Genomic DNA, 26,160 nt, shown 5'->3' on the forward strand with positions numbered 1-26,160 from the left:
ACTGGAGTTCCCTGTAATAAAGTAACAATGCCACTGTCCCTACGACAATTAAAACTACTAAGTGTTTGTGACAAGTTGCCAAGCTGGCACCTACTGATGTGGCATGTGCCGTCTTAGAACCGTTTTCATGAGATTGCAGTCATTTCGTTTGTGAAAAACAGTATGACTTGTACCAAACTCTGCTATTTCACTCTCACGTGAGTGAAGAAGCACTTGGCCTTCCTGAAGAAGTTCAAGCTGCTTTATTATTGTGATCTCCTGAACTCGAGATAAAATCAGACTGAATTGGGTTCAGCTCATTTAGAGAAGGCAGTTTGTGCTAGCAAGTTTTTGCCATGTTTTGGTCCATTAGAGGCACTGTCTGCGGTGGGGGTTTGTTTCCTGCCTTGTGCCCTGTGTTGGCTGGGATTGGCTCCAGCAGACCCCTGTGACCCTGTAGTTAGGATATAGCGGGTTGGATAATGGATGGATGGATAGAGGCACTGTGGCCTAGTGGCTAAAGTTGGTTACGGCTGAAGTCAGGAAGCACTCCTTCACACAAAGTGTTGTGGTCCAGGTCAGGTTGGGGAGCCTGCCCTGGTACAGCGTGTGGCCACACCATCAACATGATGAAACAGCTCAGGATCCCGGTTGGTAAACAACCAGGCAGACATGCAGTCCAGTCCCCGTCTCCGGAAATGACCCTCTACCTACCAGGTGTTACAAGAGTGTCCCCTTGGCCTGGTCCAGCCAATCAGCAATGAGGGTCCTGTGAGCCGGATCACCCTCGGGGAATCGCACCACACAGCCGTAGTGCCGTAACTGATGCACCCTCACAATGCAGGTAATGTGCCTTATTTGGGACTCCATGAGCAACACAAAGTCAAACCAGCGGTACCCAAGGATTCTCCGAAGAGACAGAGTACCAAAGGAGTCCAGTCTGCGTCTCAGGTCACTGGATAGCGTCCATGTTATTATACAGAAAGACATGAAGAACCACAGACACTAAAGACTTGGACCTTCATCCATTTGTAGAGATATCAGGAAAATGGAACAAACTACCGAGTCACATAACCGAAGCAGAAACATGGACGGCTTTTAAAAGGCATCTGCATTTGCTACTGGGGCAACTTTGCCAAAAGTGCTTATTAAACTCAGCTGTTTCTCCTCCCTTGCCTTAAATAAACTACACGACCATAAGCAAGTCACCTAATATGCCTGTGCTCCAAACATAAAAAGACGCTTCTGCACTAGCAAGAGCCACTGGGACAGGACAACTACAGAAAACCAGCAGATTCAGAAAGTATGCAGACCCCTTCACTTTTTGCACATTATTACGTTGTACATTTAATTTTAAATTATTCAGCATTAGTGTCTCAAAAACCTCTACAGGGGTCCTCCATACCAACAGCAATATGCCTTTATAATGCCTCACTGCGCCAAAAGAGAAGTGTTCTTTCTGTTTAGTCATTCTGGTGTACGCTGGATTTGAGAGGGGTTTAGATTAAATATACAGGGGGAGTCAAAATGATGTTAACATTTGAATGGCGGAAACAATTTATTCACAAAACATACTTCATATGTGCAAGATGATTTACAGAAATGTCTCAACCTGCTCGCCATTATGTTCATTCAACACATGGACCACATGTGGCACATAAATTGTCCAGAAAAATTGTATAGAAGTAAATACATAGCAGTATCATTAGTGTTAACATCATTTTGACTCACCCTGCAGTTTATCAAGTCAAGTTGGGGAGCATACACTGGTACAGCACATCACCGCACCCACTACACGACGAAACAGCTCGGGATCCCAGTCGGCAACCCCCCAGGCAGACACGCGGTCCAGTCCCACCCTCCGGAAATGACCTTCTATCTGCTGCAGTCAGGTGTTATGTGGGCGACCCCTTGGCCTGGTCCAGCCACTCGGGTCCCCAACAATGAGGATCTTAAAAGCTGGATCACCCTCAGGGAAACGCGCCAAATGGCCATAGTGCCATAACTGACGCTCCCTCACAATGCAGGTCATGTGCCTCATTTGGGACTCCATGAGCAACACAAAGTCAAACCAGTGGTACCCTGGGATTTTCCAGCAAGACAGAGTACCAAAGGAGTCCAGTCATCATCTCAGGTCACTGGATAGCGTCCATGTCTCACAACCAAGACATGAAGCACCAGGACTCTGAGGACTTGGACCTTCGTCCTTTTGCAGATATCGGGAGCACCACACACTCCTTTCCAGCGACCTCATGACCCCCCCATGCTCTCCCAATCCATCTACTGACTTCACAGGAAGAGTCACCAGAGACATGAATGTCACTGCCCAGGTAAGTAAACCTCTCAATGACGAGGTCGACACTCAGACAGACACACAGCTGATGGCTGTGCCCAAGAGGTCATTAAAGGCCTGGCTCTTGGTTTATATCAGGACACTCAAGACTCCTCGCCCAGTCTCTGGTAGTTTATCACCATGGGGAAATTAAACCTTTATAGAAACACAAGAAGAAAATACCATATATACTTGCATATAAGTCGGGCCTTAAAAACCCAAAAACTTGATCATAAAATCAGACCCCGACTTATACGCCCGCTCAAAACTGTGACACTTAAATTTTACTTTATTTCATTTTATTTTTTGACATCTTCTTGCCTCCTCCAATCTCACACCAGTTTCTCAGACACATCGAATTTTCTTGCAGCAGCGCAGTTACCAATTTCTTTTGCCACTTCAAGGAGTTTTAATTTAAAACCAGCTTTATATTTTCTTCTGATCGAACGCTCCATTGTAGATAAAGGATGCTCTTACGATAAAGCTGTATGAGGTTGTGAGATACAAAAAACACAAATCAGTGCAAACGTCCCTTCGGAATAGTGCGGGTATCACCGTGTGGTCACGTAGGCACAATACACAAAAAAAAGGCCGTGTGCTCCATGGTGACTCTCTCAGGTGGGCGGGTGTTAGCGTATCATAACCTCTTGGACCAATAGTGTTGAGTTTTCCTCATTCGACATTATAAAATACCGGACATTATACGATAAAATTTAAGCCCTGACTTATCCGCGGGAGAACTTAAACACGAGTACATACAGTATATATAATAGGGCTGGGAATCGATTAAACAAAAGTGAACTAATTAATCGCATAAACGTGTGTAATTAATTGCATCCGACATTAACACATGTAAATTATAATATTAATACATAAATCATGAAGTACAAACACAAAGAATTACAGAAGTAATGCAGAATCAACACAAAGGAAATAAAAAATAAATAATGGCATTGTTTAAACTTAAACAAGGAGCCGTAGAAATTGATTTCTGAACAAAATCCTACCTGAGCAATTACAACCTGACTTTGAATGCCTTCCTAAAAACACAAGTTGAAAAGAAGGCAATAAGAAAACAAGGCCAATGTATGCTATGCCAATCTGAGAATTAATAAAAGACACAACCGTGTCAAAGTAAAAAGCGAACAGTCGAAAGAACCACCGACTTTCGTTAACTAACTTTAGTTAGTTCCGGCGCCACTGAGAGTGGCAGCCTTTTCAGCAGCTCCGTGTGTGACTGTATGTGTACTTTTCTACTTTTATTTTTCTATTTTTTATTTACTGATCACTCCTAGTGAATTTCCCCTTGGGATTAATAAAGTATCTATCTATCTATCTATCTATCTATCTTTCAATGCAGTGCTGAAGACCGATTTCATTGAACGAACAAGCATTTCTTTAATGGGCATACAATCCAACTTCAGTTAAAACTCCACAAATACGATCCTCAATTGTTCATCCCCATCAATGACTTGCTAATTACACTCCACACAAGTGCCTTTCAACTGGTGCACTGCAGAAATAACAGGGTAGTGCCCCTGGGTCCTGACCTGACAGAGGCCTGAACGAGGAGGACAAAGCCAACGTTAAGAGCAGCTCTGTGGCAGCTGCTGCTTGGCAGACACAGCACTTAGAGAGCACTTTAGTAAGCAGGAGACATGTCGCGGGTCTATCTACCTGGTTGCGTGTTTGCCAGCAGCTCTCACATAGCTATGGGCCAGTGGACATGTAAGTTGCATCTGGCCCTGGGTCAGCAGAGAGAGACCACCTGTATGAGTGGGCAAAGGCACGAAGCAGCTAGGAAAAGTGTCCAAAGTGCTCACTAAGTGCTGCGCTTGTGAAGGGCAATCTCTGAGCCGTTTTTTTTTTTTTTTGCTGCCCCTTCGGACAGTTTAGCAGATCCAAGAGATTTAATGCTTTTTTTGGTTGGTAGAATCATGGTGAGCCTTGGGAATTTTTGGGGTACAGAAGGAGTGCTACCAGAGAAAAAAAAGTTTGGAAAACACTGCTCTACCTACACCTTCACTCCTCTCCATTGCTGCTATCTCGTTAAAAACTGAGACAGCGCATTAGCTGGATGGTTACGTTACATTCTTTGCATAAATTAGAGAAGATACTGCAAACTGGAATAATGAGTAGGGATACTCACTACACTTCCATGTCAGAGAACTTTATCATCATATTAGGGCAGTAAGCTACCCGTCAGACTGGCGAGGTAGTTAAATACAGAGGTACCAGAGCAGGGGTACCAAGTGAAAATTTAAAGAGGTCGGACCAACAAAATTTTCACCTATCAAAAGGGCTGAACCTCACCACTGCATTTCAACAACATTTATTTTCAATTTTCATTAAGGACTTCAAACATGTGAACCCCATGAATGTAGTTGGCATTGAATCAGTATAAAATACAAATTGTTATCTGTAACATAACATATAAAACAAACAACTCTAATAAAAAATAAAAGCAGGCCTATCGCATTAACATTTTGAGTAAAAGAAAACATTTTATTCAGATTGTTCTAAAAAGTGTACTCCTTTACAACGGTCCCATCAGAAAATGTTTTTCTTTGTTCCCCCAAAATCCACGCAACTTTACTTGAACATTCACCTGCGCACAGCTGGGCTGTAAATGAATGCAGGAGGACTCTGGTGGATGTAAATGAATGCAGGAGGACTCTGGTGGATCTGTCAGAGTGGGCTTCCAGTTTGGTTATTTTATGTGTCCTCTCATCAGACAAACTGACACATCACAGAGTTGAAGCAGAAACCTTGACAGCCTTTAAGAAGGATCTGGATGAGATACCGGGACAGCTTAGCTAGAAGCTAAACAAATGAGCGACAAATGGACTAAACAATCTCCTCGCTTGCCACATTTCTTATGTCACAAAGTCTTAAGGAACGGTCTGTAGATCTTGGTGTTCAAACTGTGGTGAGATATGGACCAGGGCAAGGGAATCAAACCATTTCTGAAGCTTTGAGTGTTCCCAAGAGTACAGTGGCCTCAATGTGAAATGGAGAAAGTTTGGCTGTCTGACCAAACTGAGTTACCCGGCATGAAGTGCCTTAGTCGAGGAGGTAACCAAGAGTCCAATGATCACTCGAAAAGAGATCCCTGCTGAAAAAGGAGAACACGTCATAAGAACTATCTTAGTGGCACTCTACCAATCAGGCATTAATGGCAGACTGGTAAACTCCCACTTGAAAACTGCCAAACAGTAATTTAAAGTTTGGTAGCTGCAGCATTGTGCTGGGGGGGTGCTTCTTAGCAGCAGGGACAGGGAGACTGGTCAGAAGGACGAAAGCAAATACAGAGAGGTCCTTGAAGAACATCTGCTCCAGTTTGCAAACCACCTCAGATGGTGGAAACAGTTCAATGTGCCAAAGCATTCGGCCAAGAAAGCGCTGGAGTGGCACTGGAACCACTCTCTTGAGTAGCCCAGACTTGAACCCCATGGAAGAGAGAGCTGAAGATGGCATTTTACAGACGCTTCTCACATAATCTAACAGAGCTTCAGGGGATCTGCCAGGAATAAATGGGTTAAACTGCCCAAATCCAGGCATGCAAAGCTTGTAGAGGTTTACCCAACACAAGACTTAAAGCTGAAATTCCTGCCAAAGGGGCTTCTACAAAGTAATCGTTTAAGGGTCTGTGTACAGTAGTTATGTGAGTGAATTTCCAAACACTTCATAACACGTTTTCAGTTTGCCATTGTAAGTTATTGAGTGTCAGCTGATAGTCAAAAATTGCATATTTCTCCATTGAAACGTACAATACAAGTAACACGACAGGGAATGAAGGGGTCGGAGTATGTTCTGAATCCGCTGTAAATGAGCAGCTTTTCTTCCCCAAGTTGCCCCTCTGCTACTCGGGGGTCGATCCATCCACGGTCACAGCCTGCTTACTCCAGGCTCACCACAGACCCCTCCGTTGTACACACGATCGCCGCGGTTTGCCCCGATCTCATTCCCTGTCGTCACACGTGAAGTGTGCACAATGAAGGAGTTTTGCCCCCTCGTATCTCTATCATGACACTTGCTCAAAACGTCAAAGCTCCGTATAATCGCCATGCGCGCCTACATCAATGCCGTGAGACGTCAGTCCCCGAGGTAACGACACGCGCGCGCGCGCTCGCTCGCTCGCCCCGCGTGAACTTAACGGCAGTCTACCGCGAAGGGTCTCTCTCGGTTTGGAGATGGGAGACCAAGTCGGCATGCTGTAGCCGCGAGTCTCTGGCACCCTTTCGGATCATTCCGTGTTTCTGTTGTCTTTCCCCGGCGTCGCTGCAGTATGAACTCTACGGGAAGTCTAACCATAGCCGCCGCAAAACTTTCCTGTCGTCTTTTGTTAGTAAAAGCGCGGCGAGCAGCCAAGCACGTTCCACGAGACCCCTGACAAATGTACACTGCAAAGAAACAACACTACACCAGTCGCTTTTAAAGACGCCTTGCCACTCACAAACCATCCCTTTTGTTAAGCAATTTAAAGTCCATCACTATCGCACGCTTTGATCCGTTTCATTTACCTACCTGACACACATCTCAGACGCCGCCATTTCCTTTTCACCCAACACGTGACCCTGGACGCGAGGCACCCTGGTCACGTGACTTTCAAATTGTCGCGGTTCCTGCAACAGTGCGCTTCATCTGCGATTGGTGCAGGCGCCAGATCACATGCCGATTACGAGCTGCTGGATTGGGTTGACGGGGCCGTGATGACATTGAGCCCCAACCACGTGGACTCTGAGTCAGCCACTCAGGTTATCAGCATGGCGGTACGCTACCGTGCAAGGTCTGAAAAAGCGAGAAAGGCACCAAATCATCAAAAGAGCTGGCATCCCGTTTGAGATGCGACGGGACACAGCGGGGGACCCCGAGTCTTTGTGTTTTTGGATAGAGGCCGCTAAAGACTTATGTGTAAGTATGTACTTTAAATGCGGTTGTTTCTAAATCCCAGGTTGCTTTGACAGAGTGACGAGAAATAATCTGCTGAGTGGTCGGGTTACACGTTACAGAGTCCAGAGCTTTGTGTGAGCTGCTAGGCGTGTGTCTGGAGCTGAGCTCCGATCATCGTCATCAGCAGGGTACATACCTGCACCTCATGGATTTCACACTTTGTAATAACATTGTTGGTTTACGTTTATGTTTGAAGTCGACGTTACGTTTGATGTTAGTGTGCGCGTACATTTTAATCGTAGCCCGTCTCGGTTCTTCCGTCTTTATTTAGTTCGTTCATCCCATGATTTCCACAATTATTACCTTGACCAGGCCTGTTTACTTTGATGGGGCCATTTCTTAAATTATTATTGGCGTTTAGCCGACGACCCTGAACGTAAATAAAATGAATATGCAAATAAGATAATGTGGATTTAAAAAATGTAACATCTTCAGAATCAGAAAACTTTATTAAGCCCGAAGGAAATGACTTCTGTTACAACTTAAAAACAGACAAGGGACTTGTTACACTAAGAGCGCTTATAAAGTAATCCTGTAATAACCCACACCACGTTACTTGGCCTTTTGGTTCAGCGCTTCAAAACCGGAACGGATCTGGTGTACTGTACTGTACTGTACTGTATTTGTATTGGCAGCGTTTCCCAACTTGGGGTCGCGACCTCAAGAGGGCTTGTCATATGATATGCAAATTGGGTGGCGAGAAAATATTTAAACATGACAAAATATATTGAATAAGAAGTGACTGACAATATTTCAAACAGCCTGGGTCTGGAAAAGGCTTTGGAACCTGTGGGTGACACAGTGGGTGACATGTCTGCCTCACTTCTCAAGAGTCCTGGGTTCAGATCCGCCCAGATCACTGCCTCTGTGGAGTTTGCGTATTCATTATGTGTCTGCTGAGGCTGAATTGTTCAAGTTCAATGGCCTTTTGTCCAGTCCCGACTTGGTGCCCAGCACTGCCAGAATAGGCACCTGATAGGCACCTGGCCAGCTGCCATTCAGATCTTAGCTGATGTATTTCTGATCAGGTTGGTGGCAGGATTGGCACTCCAGCCTCTGTAAAGAAAAACTTCACCTACTGTTCAGTGTGGTGCTGAGGTGCCACCCGTTGCATGGCTGCACTCTGATCTCACGCTGTAATGCGTGCATGCTCCCAACCTCCTCCTCCTCCTCGGCTCTTCCTGGTGCAGGCGTCTTGTTGTATTTCATTCAGGACTGTTGAAAGTGGGGGGGCTGCTGCTTGTGGGTAAGACACTGGTCCTTGAAAAACCGTTGGACATTTCCTCTTATCTCTCTAAATGTATAAAGAGCAAACAAGAACAAAAAATTGATCATTTGAATCTTGATGTTTGTTAAAGCTTCAGTCTGTAATATTTTTTTTAAAATCATTACAATTCAAGAGTTTTCAGAAAACGACCATCCATCTACCAATCCATACATTATCATAGCCTGCTTATACAGGACAGGGCTGTGGGGGAGCTGGAGCCAGTCCCGGCAACCATTGGGTGCAAGACCTGGACAAGGCAAACACGGGCCAGTTTAACAACGCCAGATCAGCTAACGTGCAGTCTCCTCCAAAGAAATGCACATTTCCAGTAGTTTCTTTTGTCTTTGGAATTCCCTTTGGTTTCTTTTCTCTGTTCATCCTGCCAGCTGGAGTTTTTGTTTTCCTCTCCTCTCTGGCCAGACGTTTACCATTACGACTGTTAGGCTCCTAAAAACTGCCTGATTTTAAACTGTCGGCATAAACATGTAGTGTACGTTGGTTGATGAACCTCTGGAGTGTAAGGTAGGGGTCTCTAACTCCGATCCGCGATGGCTGCTGTAGCAGCAGGTTTTCCTTCCTGTCACTTTTCTAATTTAGTAATCCTGTTTTTGCTGCTAATTAAATTTTCTCTTCATTTTAATGGGCTTGTTTTTTTAAGACTCAGTCATCTGAATTGCTTCCTTTTTCCTTAAATGGCAGCCAAATAGAAATGAGATGTAAAGGCAGTGAGCCAACAGATGACCAGCTAAGGCGGGGCCTCAAACTTAATTAAAAGCTGATTCTTCTAGTTAATTAAAGCCGTCATTTAATTCCATAGCTGGACATTTCCACAAATGTCAGTCAGTCATTGTTCTACCCGCTATATCCTAACACAGGGTCACGGGGGGCTGCTGAAGCCAATCCCAGCAAAACAGGAACAAACCCCAGGCAGGGCGCCAGCCCACCACATGGCACACACTAGGGACAATTTAGAATCGCCAGTGCACCTGACCTGCATGTCTTTGGACTGTGGGAGGAAACCCACGCAGACACGGGGAGGACCCTCCACAAATGTTGATTTTCTTATTTCTAAAAGCGCTGTTTAAAATGTTTGATTAACATCACGGAGACCTTCACCTTTCTTTATTTTCAGATATTGTGTGATGGACGCAGGTCAACTGGCCAGGTGTCGGCTCAATTTGTATCTCATTAAGGGGAAAAAAAATAAATTAGGGTTTTTAGTCTTAAATAATTCAATTACAATGAAGGGAGAAGAAATCAATTAGCAGCAGAAAGTGGTCACTAATTGAAAACCTGCAGCCACTGTGACCCTCTGTGATTGGAATTGGACACCCGTGGGTGCATTTAATTACTTTATAAAAAATAATAAAAACTGTAAAAATAACTATCTTTTTTCAATTCAGTTTTTTAAAATATGTTCTCTTTGAAAATACTGACTTTTTATCAGCTTACAGTCTTAGAAGTCGGCTTCATTGAAAAAACATAAATTGAAACTGATTTAATTTAGATAGATAGATAGATAGATACTTTATTAATCCCAATGGGAAATTCACATAGGCCATATACATTGGCACATAAACCATATGGGCACGAAGTACATGATTAAAGGGATTTGTTCTACTTTGGCCACAGTTAAGAATTTTTCTTTTGGTTCATAGTACGTTTATGGGTCTTTAGCATCACAAGTACAGAGTTACCATGAAATTTATCCTGACCATGTGAGCATTTCTAGTGCCTTTGATGGTATTCTGGACTCTGCTGCCCTCTAGTGTCTGACCTCGAAAACTGAAGATATCTTGGAGCGCATCGCCCTCTAGTGTCAGAACTCTGTTACTGTTGGAATCCCAGACCATCTGCTGCCCTCTAGTGTCTGATTTCCATTACTGATGATATCCTTGTAATGAGACGTCAAGCAAGGTAGATAGATGGATCTTTATTGTCATTGTCACTTTTACAAAGGAACAACAAGATTGAAGGTGCAGTTGACTCAGTGTGAGAGTTAAGAGTTAAAAAGACAAGAAGAAAGAAAATAACAAACCGAATAGTAATAAAAGTACTTTACACAATACACAGGTGGCGCAGTGGTGCTGCTGCTGCTTTGTAGTAAGGAGACTGTGGAAGATTGTGGGTTCGTTTCCCAGTTCCTCCCTGTGTGGATAGCGCTTTGAGTACTGAGAAAAGCGCTATATAAATGTAATGAATTATTATTATTATTAATATACAAATTGCACTTGTTGACTTCAGGTCAGTAATCCACATTTGGAGAATGATCTGGAGCAGTTTGATTTGAGTTCAGGGCCGTGATTGCTTTTGGATAAAAACGTTTTTTTAAGGCGGTTTCTCCCGGTTTTCATTGCTCTGTATCTCGTGCCCGATGGCAAAAGCTGGAAGAGGCAATGACCGGGATGGGATGAATCCTGGGAAATGACTATTGCTTTTTTGTGGCGTCAGGTGATGTAGAATTGCTCCAGCATGGGGAGGGTACATCCAGTTGTTCTTTTCACTGTCCTGACGACCCCGTGGAGCGCCGTACCACACACAGTCCATACGTGAGCGCACTCTCCATGGAACTGTGAGAAAAGGCAAGGAGCAGATTTTTGGGGAGATGGTTCTTTCTGAGGATTCTCTGTTGCGCCTTCTTCAGCAGCTCCTTGGTGTTAGCGCTCCAGGTCAGGTCATCCTCCAGCTCAATGCCCAGAAACCTGAACACCAGGACCCTCTCCACACAGGCCCCCCCGCCAATGATGAGTGGCTGGGTGTCAGTTTTGTTTTTTCTACATTTACATTTACATCATTTAGCAGATGCTCTTATCCAGAGCGACTTACAACAGTGTTTGTTAGTTTTTCGCATACCCCTTGGGGTCAGAGCGCAGGGTCAGCCATTGTACAGCGCCCCTGGAGCAATTACAGGTTAAGGGCCTTGCTCAAGGGCCCAGCAGAGTAGGATCTCTTTTGGCAGTGACGGGGATTCGAACCAGCAACCTTCGGGATACCAGCGCAGATCCTTAGCCTCAGAGCCACCACTCCACCACTAAACTAAGCTCCTTTGTTTTTGTGGTGTTGAGGAGCAGGTTATTGACTCTGCACGACTCTGACTGCCACTCCACCTCGTTCCTGTATGCCAGCTCACCCTCCTTGCCCGAGATGAGTCCGACCACCGTCATGTCATCTGTGAACTTTATGATCTTGTTGCTATGCTGAGTGGGGACACAGTCATAAGTGTAGAGGAGCGGGCTGAGCACACAACCCTGCGGCGTCCCGGTGTTGAGGCTGAGAGCAGTGGAGGTGTGGAGACCCAGCCTGACCCTCTCGGAGCGACCAGACAGGAAGTCCAGTATCCAACTGCAGGTGAGTGATGGAAGTCCCAGATCTGCCAGTTTGGACACCAGTCATTGTGGGAGGATAGTGTTAAACGCCGAGCTGAAGTCCACAAAGAGCAGTCTGGCATAACTCACCTGTTGCTCCAGGTGGGTCAGGGCAGCATGAAGGGCTGTGGCCACAGTGTCCTCCGTGGATCTCTTTGCTTTGTAAGCAAATTGAAATGGGTCCAGGTCTGCTGGCAGGCAGGCGATGATGACATGACTCCGCACCAGTTTCTCAAAGCACTTTGTGATGACAGATGTGAGTGCCACTGGGCGGAAATCATTCAGAAAAATGGCACCTTTTGGTCAGCTTCAAAGCACAGCGTGAGAGAAGAGAATGGCAAGTTAAACTCCTGCTAACATTTAACACATTACAACAAATGGAGAGGAGAGTTTTATAACGAGATGTGAGGACTGACCCAAGTAACCTGACTACAGACCCACATTATATGGAAAAACTCATCCGAAACTTCCAATAACTGTCCAACAATGTCTTTTTTTTATCAAAAGATCTTGACTCGACATTGTTCTCCTGTCTTGCTAAATGAATCTCAGCCTGGAGAGGTCTATTCATTGTTGTCTAAGATGTCTCACTTACAGGTTTTCCGATGTTGCCTCCGTCCCAGTCTTGTATATAAATACCTGTATGTGTCTGTCTGACCCGGAAGTGAGAGGTGGAGTCGGGGTAAGAAACAGAAACTCGCTTAGCTGCTAATAACACAAGTGAGGCGGGCACGTCAGCAAAACGAAACCCCCTGGGTGAGAGACCCCCAGAGTTGTTCCTTTCAATCGCCTGACATTTCTGCATTTCAGTTTTTGTTTTCTGACGACTTCAGTAGCTTCTTACACAGCTAGTGTGTCTGTAAACACGGAATTCCAGTCCCCATATGACATCTCGCCTGAAGAAGGGGCCTGAGTTGCCCTGAAAGCTGGCATATTGTGATCTTTTTATTTAGCCAGTCAAAGGTGTCATTTTGCTTGACTTCTCGTTGCATCCATAACGGCTAACAGGGTACAACACCCCAGTACTACTGACGATCTCCTTGACCACGTCGCCCTTCTTTGTAGTTTACTTTATCGTCCACAAGTTGAAATGTGTTTTCATGCAGTCGGCAACATTCATGAGCACATTACAGCAAAACACTGACGATATGTTTATATACTTAAAATCAGAGTTCTGTAAAAGTGACTTACTTCAACAAACTATTTGAAAGTTTTACTACCATTGGTGTAAACTTCTTCTTCTGTTTGTTCTGCTGGTTTTGGCAGTAAGATCGCCGCTCAGAAGGTAACGTTTGGAAACGACTCGTCGAGCGCGGTGTGCCTGGGCCTTTCCGGTCTTCTCTGCTTTTTTCTATTTGCTCTTTTGTTGTACGGATCATGACGTCCTAGTTGTGATTGTCCACAGACAGACAGACAGCGCACCCCAATTGCATTGTTCTCCTAAGTGTATTTTTATTAGTCCCAGGCAGACCCCCAAACCAGATCTGTATCGTTGTTGGATGTTAGTTTGAGTGTCCTGTTTAGTGTATCGGAGCGAGGGTCCCATGAAGTTCTGATTGTGTCAATCCGTGTGCTTTCCTTTTGTGAGCTGGGCCTGTGAGAGGGTCAAGTGACTGGGGTCTCAGTTGCAGGGTATGGGAAGGAATGCTGACGTTGACTTCCAGTATACTGAAAATCCTAAAATGCTGGTATCGTAACGTTTTCAATTTTAGGATTTTTGATACTTTTATGGTACCAGTTTACCACACAACCATAGTCCACTGCACAAAACTGAGGCTTACTCCCAGTACTGAAATCCTGGTACCATAGCGCTTTTAACAGTTGGGGTTTTCAGTCATTTTTCAGCACTGGTATACCATATACCAGAATGTGTAGGTTTGTGAGGATAGGCGCTCACCGTATCTCTGATGTTCCTCTTTGAAATTCCTGACATATTCTTTGCAGTTCTCCGTGTTTTCAGCTATTTTTGAATACAAAATGGAAGGTCTGAAAATCAAGAGTCCACCTTATCAGAAGGACTCACCAGTGTCAGCTGCAAGACAGTGTTCAGAAGCCATTAACAGAATGTCAGGTTATATAGCGCCTTGACACGTGGAGTTCAAGTCACAGGAGGTGCTGCTGAGTCTTTATAACACACTGGTGAGGCCTCATCTGGAGTCCTGTGTGCAGTTTTGGTCTCCAGGCTACAAAAAGGACATAGCAGCACTAGAGAAGGTCCAGAGAAGAATGACTGGGTTGATTACGGGGGGCTACAGGGGGTGAATTAGGAGGGAAGATTAAAAGAGCTGAGGCTTTACAGAGATGAAGAGGGGACCTGAGTGAAGTGTGCAAAATGATGAAGGGAATTAGTCTTCATCTAATGGATCGAGATGATCCATCTCGATCCATGGAGACGCATCAAGACGATGACTTTAAAAAGAGTTCATCAAGAGCATCGGGACACAGTTGGAAACTTGTGAAGGAGAAATTTCACACAAGCATTGTGAAGTTTTTCTTTAAACAAAGAACAATAGACACTTGGAATAAGTGACCAAGTTGTGTGTTGGACAGTAAGACTTTAGTGACTTTCAAAACTCGACTTGATGTTATTTTGGAAGAAATAAGTGGAGAGGACTGGCGAGTTTTGTTGGGCTGAATGCTGCAAACTTGACAAAGGTGCCTGTTTTTGAACTTTCTTTTATTCACTCATTTTTTAATGTCTTATCCAGGATTGGGTCATTTTTGTCATAGTCTTAGCAGTGAGGCCTATTGTGCCCTTCCCAAACCACATTTGGCAACTCGTACTGTGGGATCCCATGGCATTTCCAGGCCATCAAGGAGGTACAATCCTCCCAGCGAGCTTTGTTGGACTGAATGGCCTGTTCTCGTCCAGATTGTTGTAATGTTCTATCCAAGCAGTTCTTCACAATTTTGCTGAAGTGTTGGGCTACTGCACTGTTCCTCAGTGGGCTTGCCATATTTTGGTCTCCACAAGTCGAATGGTGACGAGTAGAGGTCAGCTGTGCTGAGGAGGCATGCAGGGAAGAATTTGATTGTGCCAAGCACACCTGACAAGACATACCACTGGGACGGTGCCCTTTGAATGATAAGATAAGCAAGGTCCTCACTTCCTGTAGTTTTCAGTTTGGCCAGCAGGTGTCCTCATTGTTAATAGCCACACTCTGTGAGAAAGCACCCCCCTCAATGTAGGAAGGCACAGACAACCGTGTTGGTGGTGAAGAAGAAATCGGCCTTGCCAGTCTGGTAAAACGTGAGCCACAAGATTGAACTGCACGTCTGTGTCGATTCTGCTGGAATGGCGCTGTGACAAACTCGCAGAGTCATTTGTGTGTGCAGCCAGCAGAAGGCGCTAAAGGCTCAACTCCCCAGTCAATACAAGAAGAAGAAGCTCAAAGTGTAAGCGGGGCACAGCAAGACTGCACCATAGCTGTTTGACATTAATTATGGGAAGAAAGGTTCATCACCAAGGCTTCTCTCCAAATTGTCATCTCAAGGCATGTTGGCCAGCTAGCATCTTGCTAATCTCCATAACGGCAGCCTTATGGGTACAGGAGACGATCCCGGAGATCGCCTGGCGTCGTAATAAGGCGGCCTACTGATGATTTGCTGATTCTAAAGGGACTGGATGAAGTGCTAAAGGATAAACATAGAATATTTCAAATGCACTGAATCGCGTATTCCTGTCACGGTTTTTCTCGAGTAAGGACTTGTTTTCTGCTTGCTTGTGTGAGGAAGTCAATCGAAACAAAACCAGCCACGTGGTGAGAACCATTTACTGGGATTTAGTTTTTGAGAGGTGGCCACAGGGTGTCTGAAAAGTCCAATACTGAAGAGTGCAGGTGCTGAGGCGGTGCGCACAACTGCTGTTCTTTTGAAATGGCTGAATCTCATAAAACTGGTGCGGGTTTGTTCTAAAATGACACGTATAAGCTGATTCTACTGTGTGTGTGATCACAAGACGGGGATCAACACTCGACAACTGTCTTGGCCTGAAATGTTAACGTATTTGGTAAGTTCTAAAGCTTCTGTCTTCTTGTGGTGCTTCATCCCCATTAATTCCAAAGCACCAGTGCTGGGAAGATATTTAAAAAAAATGATAGAAAACGCTGAACTTTAGAACAGAATTTCGTATGGCAAATGCTTGTGAAGAAATTGACTTTTAGGCAAGCACCAGTCTCAAGATGCCAGGCTGGCACTGTGCCTTGCTTTTCAATGGGTATGTATTTACTTTTCTGCAAATTCAGTGCAGTCTTCCACAAATGTATAGAACAATATAAAATGACGAATCCAGAGAATCTTAGTCGCTGAACAATCCAGAAGGGTTTATTCTTCACATCCAGTCTGACCCCTGTGATGAGCCGGAAGGAGACCATGAGAGTGGGGGGGCTGGGGGGGGGGGGGGTACCTGCGTGGACAAATCTGGTATAATTGGAAATATGTGAAAATAAAGTGTGTGAAAACACAGAAATTGAGTCGTCCCAGACCAGAGTCCTAGTCAGACAGTCCAAGATGGAGGACTTTCTAGTCATATGGCTGCTGGGCAGGACGAGGCGGGTCCAGGTGGGCGGACACCGGAAGTGACCTCATTGGAGGACAGCTGGCAGTCTTTTGGTCTGCGGAGGGAGGAACAGAGACTGCGTTATCACACAGTGCCACCTCCTGGACAGGTGGAGAATTACCATGGCCTGAGCCCTTAAGCTGTGTCTCATGCACACGCGTGTGACTCCACGGATGGCACGTCCTCAGCCTCTGTTGTATTCCCTTAAGGATACGTCACTGATGCCTTCCACCAGATGCCTTCATTATCAGCAGAGATGCATAAACACCGGCACACTCGCCACGTTGGTCACATTTCTAATTTGAATTTTGTGATGAAGTAATGCGACTTGCACCTGTTGGCTGAAGTCACATTTAAAGCTTTTTGTGCAAATGTAACACGTGTGTAGTTCACTTACAGCCATGTGTGTTCAATCGTGTGGTCCAAATTATCAGCAAAGTAACGCCCGCCTGGCATATAAGTAATGGGTCATCGATCGCCAGGGACCTCTCCTGTCAGCTCACAGTGCATTCCACAAGTCCTCGCCTTCATCCTTCTCTCTTTTAGGGCCGATGTTGTCTTTTGTTGACACAAGGGGCTGAGGGCGAATGTCGACTAAAGCAGAAATTCAGGGGCAGAGGGCAAACAAAAAAAGCTGTAGACGTCGATAAAACTCCCTGCCATGTTGTAGGTGAACCCTCTTTGCCAGGAGGACCGTTAGACTCGTTGACTTGACGTTGAATCTGTGCTGGTGCAGGAGTGGCGTAAACCGCGACTAGACTGGCATCGACGTGGGCCAGAGAGAGAAGCGAATGCGCATAGCAACATTCTTTTTCTTTTTGTGCTCCCTTTACTCATCTTTCTTCCTTCCTTCCTTCCTTCCCTCCTTCCCAGTTTTCGCTGTGTCGGCTGACTGCTCATGATACTGAATGCGCTCGTGTAGCTGACATGCTTATGGCAGTGTTTGCGCTGGCAGGACTACACGGACATAGACCCATGGTGGGCAGACTGGGTACTGGACTTCATCAGACGACATGGCGTGCTAGTGGACATTATGGACTACCAGCCACTCGACTTTGGGGGGGAAAAAATATTCAGCCCTGGGACAAAAGTAAAAAAAAAATAAAAAAAGAATAATTATCCCTAAAAAAGTTCAAAAGCGGTGGGTTTGCGAGTGTGATGTCCGTCTAATTCTTATCTTCTCTGTTACAGGTGACACTGTGGTGAGCCGTGTCCTCTTACTCTGTGACATAAGCGGGAGCGACCCAAAATACACGCAAGTCAGGAAGTCGAGCCACCTCCAACGGTAGAACTTGCACCATCACGATGAGCAGTCTGGTGCTCGTCGAGTCCTTGGTGGTGTTCACCATTGTCCTTTGTGTCCACTTTGTCATCTGGGACCAGCTGTCTTGGTGCTCAATTGCCTTAGCCATCCAGGCCTTTTACGTTCAGCACAAATGGGACCGCTTGCTGAAATCAGGGGGGGGCGTCTTTCATTTTAGGCCTTCTGCCAACAGTGGCATCCTCCCCGCCTGCATGGCCATGCCACTCCTCGGCATGGTCCTACAGGAGCGCTGTCGGGCATCGGGGAACGTCTATTTTGAACGTTTCTCAATGGTGGTCACAGCAACTGGAATGACGCTTGCGCTGTTCCTCTCCTTGATTGCTCTCGGCATCACGCGGCCCGTCCCCACTAACACTTGCATCATTTCTGGCATTGCCGGCAGCGCCGTCATCTACACTGCCAAGCAAGTGCTGACCGTCTCCGAAGTTATTGAGGTCTTGGAGGTGCTCTTGATCTTCGTCTACCTCAGCCTGATTGTTTTATATCTCCTTCCTCGCTGTTTCACCCCTGGTGAGGCACTAATTGTCGTCGGAGGCATCAGCTTTGTCATCAACCAGCTTATTAAGCGCTCTCTCAATGCTTCCGAGAGCCGAGGAGACCCAGTGACGCACTTTTTGCTGGTCGCAATAGTGGGGTCCTTGCTGGTGGGAATTTTCTTCGCACTCCTTTTTTGCTTCATGGAGTCAGAGACCTGGGTGTCGTCCCTGTTTTTTCACATGATGACGGCAGTTCTGGGCTTGGGGATCATCATGCCGTGGCTCGCCCTTCTGATTCGCAGGCACCCCCTCATGTGGCTGATAGACTTTGTGCGGCACAGCAGTATACGGCTGTATTTGTTGAGCTATTGGCTGTTTTTGGCGGTTCTGGCCTCTGGGATTGTGCTGCAGCAGAACTTCAAACGAGGCGAGTCGAAGAAACACCAGGCGTCCACGGTGGTGAGGAAGTACTTTCATCTGATTGTTGTGGCCACTTTTGTGCCCGGCTTAATTTATGATCGGGAGCTCCTGCACGTGGCATCTGTGATATGTCTTTCAGTGTTTCTTCTCCTGGAGTACATCCGGTATTTTCGCATCAGGCCCTTAGGGCGGCTTCTTCGGCAGCTGCTCACCCTTTTCCTCGATGAGCGTGATTCAGGTCCCCTCATCCTGACCCACATCTACCTGTTGATTGGCTTAGCTCTCCCCGTGTGGCTTTTTCCTGGACCTTGCACTTCCAAGGGGACCTTTTCTGGACCAGGAGGGTTGGTGCCTTACGCCGGTGTGCTGGCTGTAGGAGTTGGGGACACGGTGGCCTCAGTCTTTGGAAGTAGCCTTGGAGAGATTAAATGGCCTGGGACCAGGAAAACAGTGGAGGGGACAGCCACCTCAGTCTTTGCACAAATCATTGCTGTGGCTTTGCTCCTCATCTTTGATGGAACGATTAACCTGAATGCAAGCTACTCCTGGATTGTGAGCTCGATAACTTTGGTTTCTTTACTTGAAGCCTTCACAAGTCAAATTGACAATCTGATCCTGCCCCTGTACCTCTTTATTCTGCTCATGCTCTGATAAATGTGGAGCACGAAGACCCCTATGTAGGAACAAATTCTCGTCCAACATTCACTCTCTGCTCCTTTAGCTATGAATGGTGGCGCAGGAGCTTGAAAGTGTTACGACTTTTTCCAAGTCACATTTTTCTCCCTTTTTTATTTATTTTTTTAATCTTTTGTCTTGAAATGTAGAACTTTAGAAGAGAGAGACCCATTGAGCCCGAGTGCACCTCCGGTCACGTCAATATCTGGCTGTTTTACTGTGAAGAATGTGAATGGAAATTCTGTGTAATGAAGGGTCATAGGGGAAGTGCAGCTGTTTGGGTCGAGCACTGACTGCTATTCTGTTAATTATGTATTTATTCTTATTAATAATAAGTGAGGCTAATCGGCTGATACTGATTAGTCCAGAAACACAGACAGTATTGTAGAGGAGACGTCTGTATGGAGTGGGCCTCTTGTTAAGAAAGTGAAAGGTACAAATGGTGAATGAGAAGTTGTGCATTCGGGTCCATAAAGTGGAATCACTTGGCTGTTTGCTGTTCACTTGGCGTATGGTTACTTCCTGACGGCCCGGCCATTTAAGGGCATCTGGCAGCATGAGCCACTGGAAGAGACCACCACACTGTGGTGGAAAATGTTTATTATGGGGTGCCATTGGTTACTGACCAGTGAGCTTCCCTTATCGAGAGGTGGCCCCATAAGTGATTGACTAATAGAGCAATAAATCATTCAAAGACCATTAAAAGAAGGAAGGAGCGCATTGAGAAGTTAGGTTTATGGGGTCTTTATTGTCTCATGTTCAGAGTCCAGTGAAATTCTGACTTCCGTGTGCTAATCAACATGCACCGTGTGGCCACTCTCTGGTTCTGTGGTCCGTCAGTGAAACAACATGTCTGATCATAGAAGGAAAGCATACAGTGGATTCAGAAAGGACTCGGACTCGTCACGTTCTGCGCACGTTAGTGCGTTGTGAATTTAATTTGAGGTGGACACGTTTGCCATTTTGGCCCATCAGTATACATTCACTAACACATCATGACTTTTGCGGAAAGGTTTGCATTTTATTAACAATCAAAAACTGAAATCTCTCCTTCATACGGAGTATTCAGACCGTTTAGTTGGTGCTGTGGAGGTTTGTAGGAGCCCCTTTGGCAGGAGTCTTCATGGGTAAGTCTACAAGCTTTGCTCACCTGGATTTGCGCAGTTGATTCAGTTCTTCCTGGCAGATCCTCCGAAGCTCCGTTAGATTGAATGGGAGGCGTTTTTAAACTGCCATCTTAGGTCTCTCCAAGTCTGTTCTGTGCCCACTCAAGGGCATCAGAGGCTTGTCCAGAAGCCAGCTCAACGTTGTCTTGGCTGTATGCCTTGCATCATCATTGGGCTGAGAGGTGAGCTGTGGTGGGCACCCTGGAGCAGCTTTTCTTCAAGCCACATTCACCTCCCATCCCTAATTCTGCCCAGTCTCCAAGTCCTTACACCCATGTGGCACGATGCTGCCACTACCATGCTTCACCATAGGGATGGCAGTAGGCAAGTGACGAGCAGCCCGGTCCTTGACCGACATTGTGCTTGGATTTCCGATTTTGTGTCGTCAGACCAGAGTCCTTTAAATGCCATTTAGCAAACTCCAGGTGGGCTCTCGTAGGCCTTCATCTCAAGTGTGGCTCTGGTCTGGCCACTCTCCCATTAAGGCCCAAGTGCTGCTGAGCTGTTCGTCCTTCCAACAGGTTCTCCCATTTCAGTAGCAGATGTCTGAAGCTCTTGGCCACCTCCCTCACAAAGGCTGCCCTTCTTGATCAGTTCTCTAGAACATAGTCCAGAGCGTTCCAAACTTCTTCCATTTCACAGTTGTTGTTGCCACTGTGCTCCTGGCAACACTCGGCACTTTAGAAATTGTTTGGTCCCCTTGGCCCAATCTGTGCCTCGATGTCATGAAGTCCACAGAGAGGTCCTTGGACTTCATGGCTTGGTTTTTGTCCAGACATGCAGTTTGAATTGTGGGACCTCCTATTGATGGGTCGCCGTGTGCCTTTCTAAAGGACGTCCAGTCGGTTCATGTTGCCACAGGTGGTCTCCTGTACAGTCAAGTTTAGAGACGTCTCAAGGAGCATTAAAGCAAACAGGGTGGGCTCGAGCACACAGCAAGGGGGCTGAATACGTTCAGGAAGGTCACATGGGTGGTCACATGTTGTCACTTTGTCATTAGGGATTACCGAGTGTACATTGATGGGCATTAATGTCCGAAGTCTCCATTTTAATTGAATTCTGCAACACGATAAAGCGACGGGCACTGAAGACTTTCTGGTTTTGCTGTCCATACAGAACATGGATGGAGATTTCTAATTGGATCCGAGTCCTGTTAGGGGGGATGCACAAGCGGAGCAGTGATGCACGTTTTTTTGAATCGCATGCAGTTGGGCCCTTTCATGTGGATAAATATTTTGAACAAAATATGCAGATAAATAATGTGATGACACGTAAATGATACCAAATGATTTGTGAGCATAAATAATTAAGTGTGTCATGGAATATATTGTTCTTGACGTTTTCAATTATCTCTTGATTTATTTCAGTGACCTCCCACACCACGTGAAGTGCACCTTGAAATGAAATCTGTCCTTTACACCTGTCAGAGTTGAGAGGGTGGGCGGGCTCTAGGGAGTCCTGAGCTTGGATTGGTGGCTCATCAGTCCCACGGTGACAGCAGGGTTTTTCCGAAGACCCCCAGTGCCAACTCTGAGCAGGCGCTTTGGCTCGTCGGGCGACTGGTCGAAAGTGCAGCCATTAGAGGCGGGTCTGTCAAATGACTATGCTGACAGGTGAAAGTGACAGTTCATGTTACGTGCTGCGTCACTGGACAAGTGAAGGAATAACAAATAAGAAACAAACTCTGTCCATTTCAGACACATTTATGCTCACTTAATCTTTAGGATCGGTTTACCGTGACATTTCACAATACCGTTATTTATCTATATGCATATTTATTTTTGTCCACTGTGTCCTCTATATTAGAAGTGTCCCTGCTTATATTTCTAGATTTAAAATCCAGAATACCAATGACTTCCCATAACGTTAAAAGCTTGCACTGTTCGACTGGCTCTATTTTGAATTGTGTGGTTAAATGGAATGTCGTTGAAACTCCCGTCTTTTACGTACTCTAAGCTTGGATGGCGTCAGTGTCTGTCTGTTTAACATGACGAAGGTTCTGGAGAATGAAGGGTCGTAGGAGAAATGCACCTCTAAGGGTCAAGTAGTGACTGATGTTATTTTAATAATTTATTCTGGGTAATAATAATACATGCAAATGCTTTCTGTGTTACTTTTGAATATGACTTGCTGCAAAGATATTTAAAACTCAGAAATACTCTTTAATAAAATTTTAAAAAAAATGAGAAATGTCCAGCTTTCCAAACATGAAAGTAAGTCCTCCTGTTCACCTGAATGGTGCACACGCTGACATTTTCTAGCTTGTTCTCGTTAGTAGAAGGTCAGAGTGCAGTTGTCTGTTAAGGGCTGGGGTCCAGTTATTACCTAACGTTACAAAACAACGTGCAGAGAGTTTTAGATGGAAGACGCGGCCCATTTAAGGACGGCACTCGCTAAAATTCCATGACGTGCAGGGCACACTGAACAGCTTTGATTGGTGAAGTTTACCAAAGCGGATGTGCTGTTTTCAGCAGAGGGGTACAGCAGTTGACGTAATCAGAATAGCAGGAGTACCGCCACCCAATGTATGGTTTTGATCCTTGAGCGCTGCACCACATGGCTAATTAGTCGTGTGCTGGAGCTTAAGGAGCCCACTCCCTCTATAAGGAAGAAAACCCATGTGACTCTGAAATAATAAGATTAATACGGTTTATTACTAATCACAAGGAATTTCTGTCACAAAAAGTGCCACACATCTACCCAGAAATCGGAACCAAAGAAGAGACACTTCTGCTGTGATTTCAAACAAGCCAGCCTCCCGCTGTCTCTTCATCACACAGCTAATGCACGCTCCGAGCACGCGGATATATGGAGATTTTATTTTATAGTTTCTCATGCTTGTGTGTTTTATTGTTTGAGGCACCAGGGTTAGCACCGCTGCCCCACAGCTCAGGTTACATGTGGGCCACAATAATCGGTCAAACGTAATTGGTGGATGTTTCCTTTGTCCTGAGAGACAATTCAAATGCAGTGACTTCGGTGAAGTTGCTCAACATTTCTGTGGGTTTGCCAAACTCGCGGTGAAGCCAACTCCTCGGTGTTCGTCTTCACTAGTGCTGAATTACAAGATCATTTAGAAGTTTTTCACGTAGATTCCAAGGTGTGAGGGGTCACTTTGGCAGCCCATTGACAAAATGCTGGAATAAAAATTGGAGCGTCATGCAAAGAAAATACGGAAAAACTTGAAAGCGACTTAGCTCAGTCAGCCTCGACGCTGGCCTGTGTTACTTTTGATCGTTTACACGTAATAAGTTGGCGTATAAAAGATGAGCAAAGGAAACTTCTTATCGATTATGTCTCAATTTCATATAGCGCACTGCAACCATCACAAAGCCCGAGAAGTCGCTGCAGTGGACTAAGCCCACGTCAACAGTCCAGATATGCAGATAACGCATGGCTGGTCAATGGAAATGCGTTACAAAATGGTGCAGTAGACGCTGAGAGTCGCACCGACGGGTTTCAGACTCGCTGAGTTGTCCTTCAGGGCTATAAAAAGCCGTGCAGGCCTGCTGGGTGGCACAGCTCCATGTAACCGCCATGACTACAGGAATCAACGGCGTTAACCAAGTGGCATCCTCAGTGTTAAAGTGATAACAGAACTACGTATGATGCTCATCAAAATGGACAAAGTGACCAGCCAAGGCAGATCTCCACTCGACCTGATGGCTCATGTCTCTCAGTACGAGGAGTTGCTGCCTGTGAATTACTGGGTTGGTGATGGAGATGGCAGGATAGCCGAGCCACTTATTGTGGGGATTCTCCTACCACTGAATTGGAACATCGATGAAAGTTTGATGTCATGTGGCACGATATCTAAATTCAGTCGCTGACAGGGTAGGGTGGTGAAAATGAGCTTCTCGATTTGCATCATTCGGGACACACAAATAGGGAGTGAGGCCTTGCAGTGTAGGCCACCACCATAATGACTTGGAAGTGACGAGCCAATCGGTATGCGATGACTCGCAGAGATGCGACTTGGCCCACAGAGTTATGGAACCTATCTGAACAGGTTTCTGCTGCATGTTCAGGTGCCATGGAAATACCAAAGAAAAAATGTGAACCCCTTTGAGCATTGGGGACTGGTGCCCGTGGAGATGCCATGCTGTTGTACTGGAGACCATGAAGTTGGAGTGCTTGGCAGGCTGTGCCCACCGATCAGGGTTACCTTCAGCTTTTAATGAACAACAGACCCAAAACCAGTATTTTTAATACGCTACTTACCCAATGTCGTGTAGTGGAGGCTGAGAAGAATCTTGAATGTCATGTCTTGGTGGAGAAATGACAATATATTGAAGATTCCAACTGTGGCGACCAGTTCTGGACAGCAGCAACCAACGTGGAAAACGTTTTGTTAAAAATATTAAGTTACTTCCTGAAATCCCAGCACTAAAGCTCAACAGACATGATGTCATTCCCATAATGCTGTATGTTGAACTGAAGATCTGCCTCTGCCCCCCATTCATTGGTCAAGAATCCTGTCCTCACTTCAACATTTGCCTTGAAAGAGTCACAAAGACGTGACATCGCCATGGTCCAAGGAAGGCCGTCGGGTCCAGCAAGCTCACCGAACCCATTCACTGAGATTCTCCAAAATGACATCACAATCAGCTGTGAGGGTCCCTACTGTCAGCCTTTAAAGACTCTTCAGGTGGTCTAACCACACATGTGCTTTTGTAATTAGTGTGATGAGAATGGAACAGAGCCCACCAGTCCTACCCACACCCCCCAAAGTCACATCAAGTTGAGTTTTGAAAGTCCTGCTGTCCACCACACTACTTGGTCGCTTATTCCATGTGTCTGTGATTCTCTTCCTGATGTTTGTGTGAAATTTGCACTTAACAAGTTTCCACCTGTGTCCCGTGTTCTTGGTGACCTCATTTTAAGGTCACCGTCTCGATCTGCTGCACTCATTCCATTCATCATTTTAAACTCTTCAGGCAGATCACCTCTGGCTCCATTTTTTTTGTTTGATTTGTTCCATTGCAGTTGTGCTTTCATCCATCCATCCATCCATCATCTTCACCCAGATATCCTGAGCAGGGACACAGGGCAGCTGGGGTCTTAACCCCATACAGCAAGGGGGTCACTTTAGTATCACCAGTCCACTGCACTGTCATCAATGCAGGTGTCAGGCCAGCATACCCCCTTTATGCCACACACACACACGGCCAGCTTTGATTAACAACGGGGATAAAAGCAGCACAGACCCTGAGAGAGCCAGCGGACCCCCCGACGTCTTGAGTGTACAGCAGACACGTGTGCAGTGCGGCGGCTTTTTGGTCCATGAGATCAGACCGCCTGCTGCGTGTGACTTTAATACCTGACAGGTGACAATGAAGTCAAGTGACGGAGGTCACCCATTGGAGTCAAAGTGCCCTTGGTGAGCACTTCAGTTATAGTGGGCAGTTTGGGCAAGAGAGGACAAGTTGGTCATCAGTAAAGTTTCTAACTATCTGGTATATAGCGCTTTTCACATGTACTTCTCTACTTTAAAGAGCACCTATCTAGTAAATGATGTCTGTCCCATCTCTTATATAGTGCCTTCCTTGTCTGTCTAACACATTTTTATTTGTCCATCAATTATAATTTGTTTCACATGAATACATCCTGCCACCTGTCTTTTATAGTTCCTATCATATCTACAG

General features: G+C 45.7%; 2 protein-coding genes across 3 annotated transcripts in view; one reads left to right on the forward strand and one right to left on the reverse strand.

The window, feature by feature from the left end:
• Positions 1 to 6,918, reverse strand: part of nup188 (nucleoporin 188) — a 126,481-nt gene extending 119,563 nt beyond the window's left edge. The window contains exon 1 of the mRNA XM_028809068.2: positions 6,839 to 6,918. Within this exon, the coding sequence (XP_028664901.1) occupies positions 6,839 to 6,864 (26 nt within the window). The 5' untranslated portion in view covers positions 6,865 to 6,918. The remainder of the gene's footprint in view (positions 1 to 6,838) is intronic.
• A 131-nt stretch (positions 6,919 to 7,049) lies between these two features.
• On the forward strand, positions 7,050 to 22,693 carry dolk (dolichol kinase). Of its 2 annotated transcripts, none has more exons than XM_028809073.2 (2): positions 7,050 to 7,225; positions 17,646 to 22,693. In XM_028809073.2, exon 2 carries the CDS (start codon positions 17,760 to 17,762, stop codon positions 19,323 to 19,325), a length of 1,566 nt encoding a protein of 521 aa, XP_028664906.1. In that variant the 5' UTR covers positions 7,050 to 7,225; positions 17,646 to 17,759; the 3' UTR covers positions 19,326 to 22,693. The 2 variants fall into 2 exon arrangements, with proteins under 2 accessions (XP_028664906.1, XP_051787571.1); XM_051931611.1 differs by lacking the exon at positions 7,050 to 7,225 and adding an exon at positions 8,665 to 8,826.
• Positions 22,694 to 26,160: the final 3,467 nt, after the last annotated feature.

The sequence above is a fragment of the Erpetoichthys calabaricus genome, chromosome 9 (genome assembly GCF_900747795.2).
Source record: "Erpetoichthys calabaricus chromosome 9, fErpCal1.3, whole genome shotgun sequence".
Taxonomy (NCBI): domain Eukaryota; kingdom Metazoa; phylum Chordata; class Cladistia; order Polypteriformes; family Polypteridae; genus Erpetoichthys; species Erpetoichthys calabaricus.

Coding starts and splice junctions, on each gene's coding strand:
- dolk (XM_028809073.2), top strand. CDS start 17,760: ATGAGCAGTCTGGTGCTCGTCGAGTCCTTGGTGGTGTTCACCATTGTC.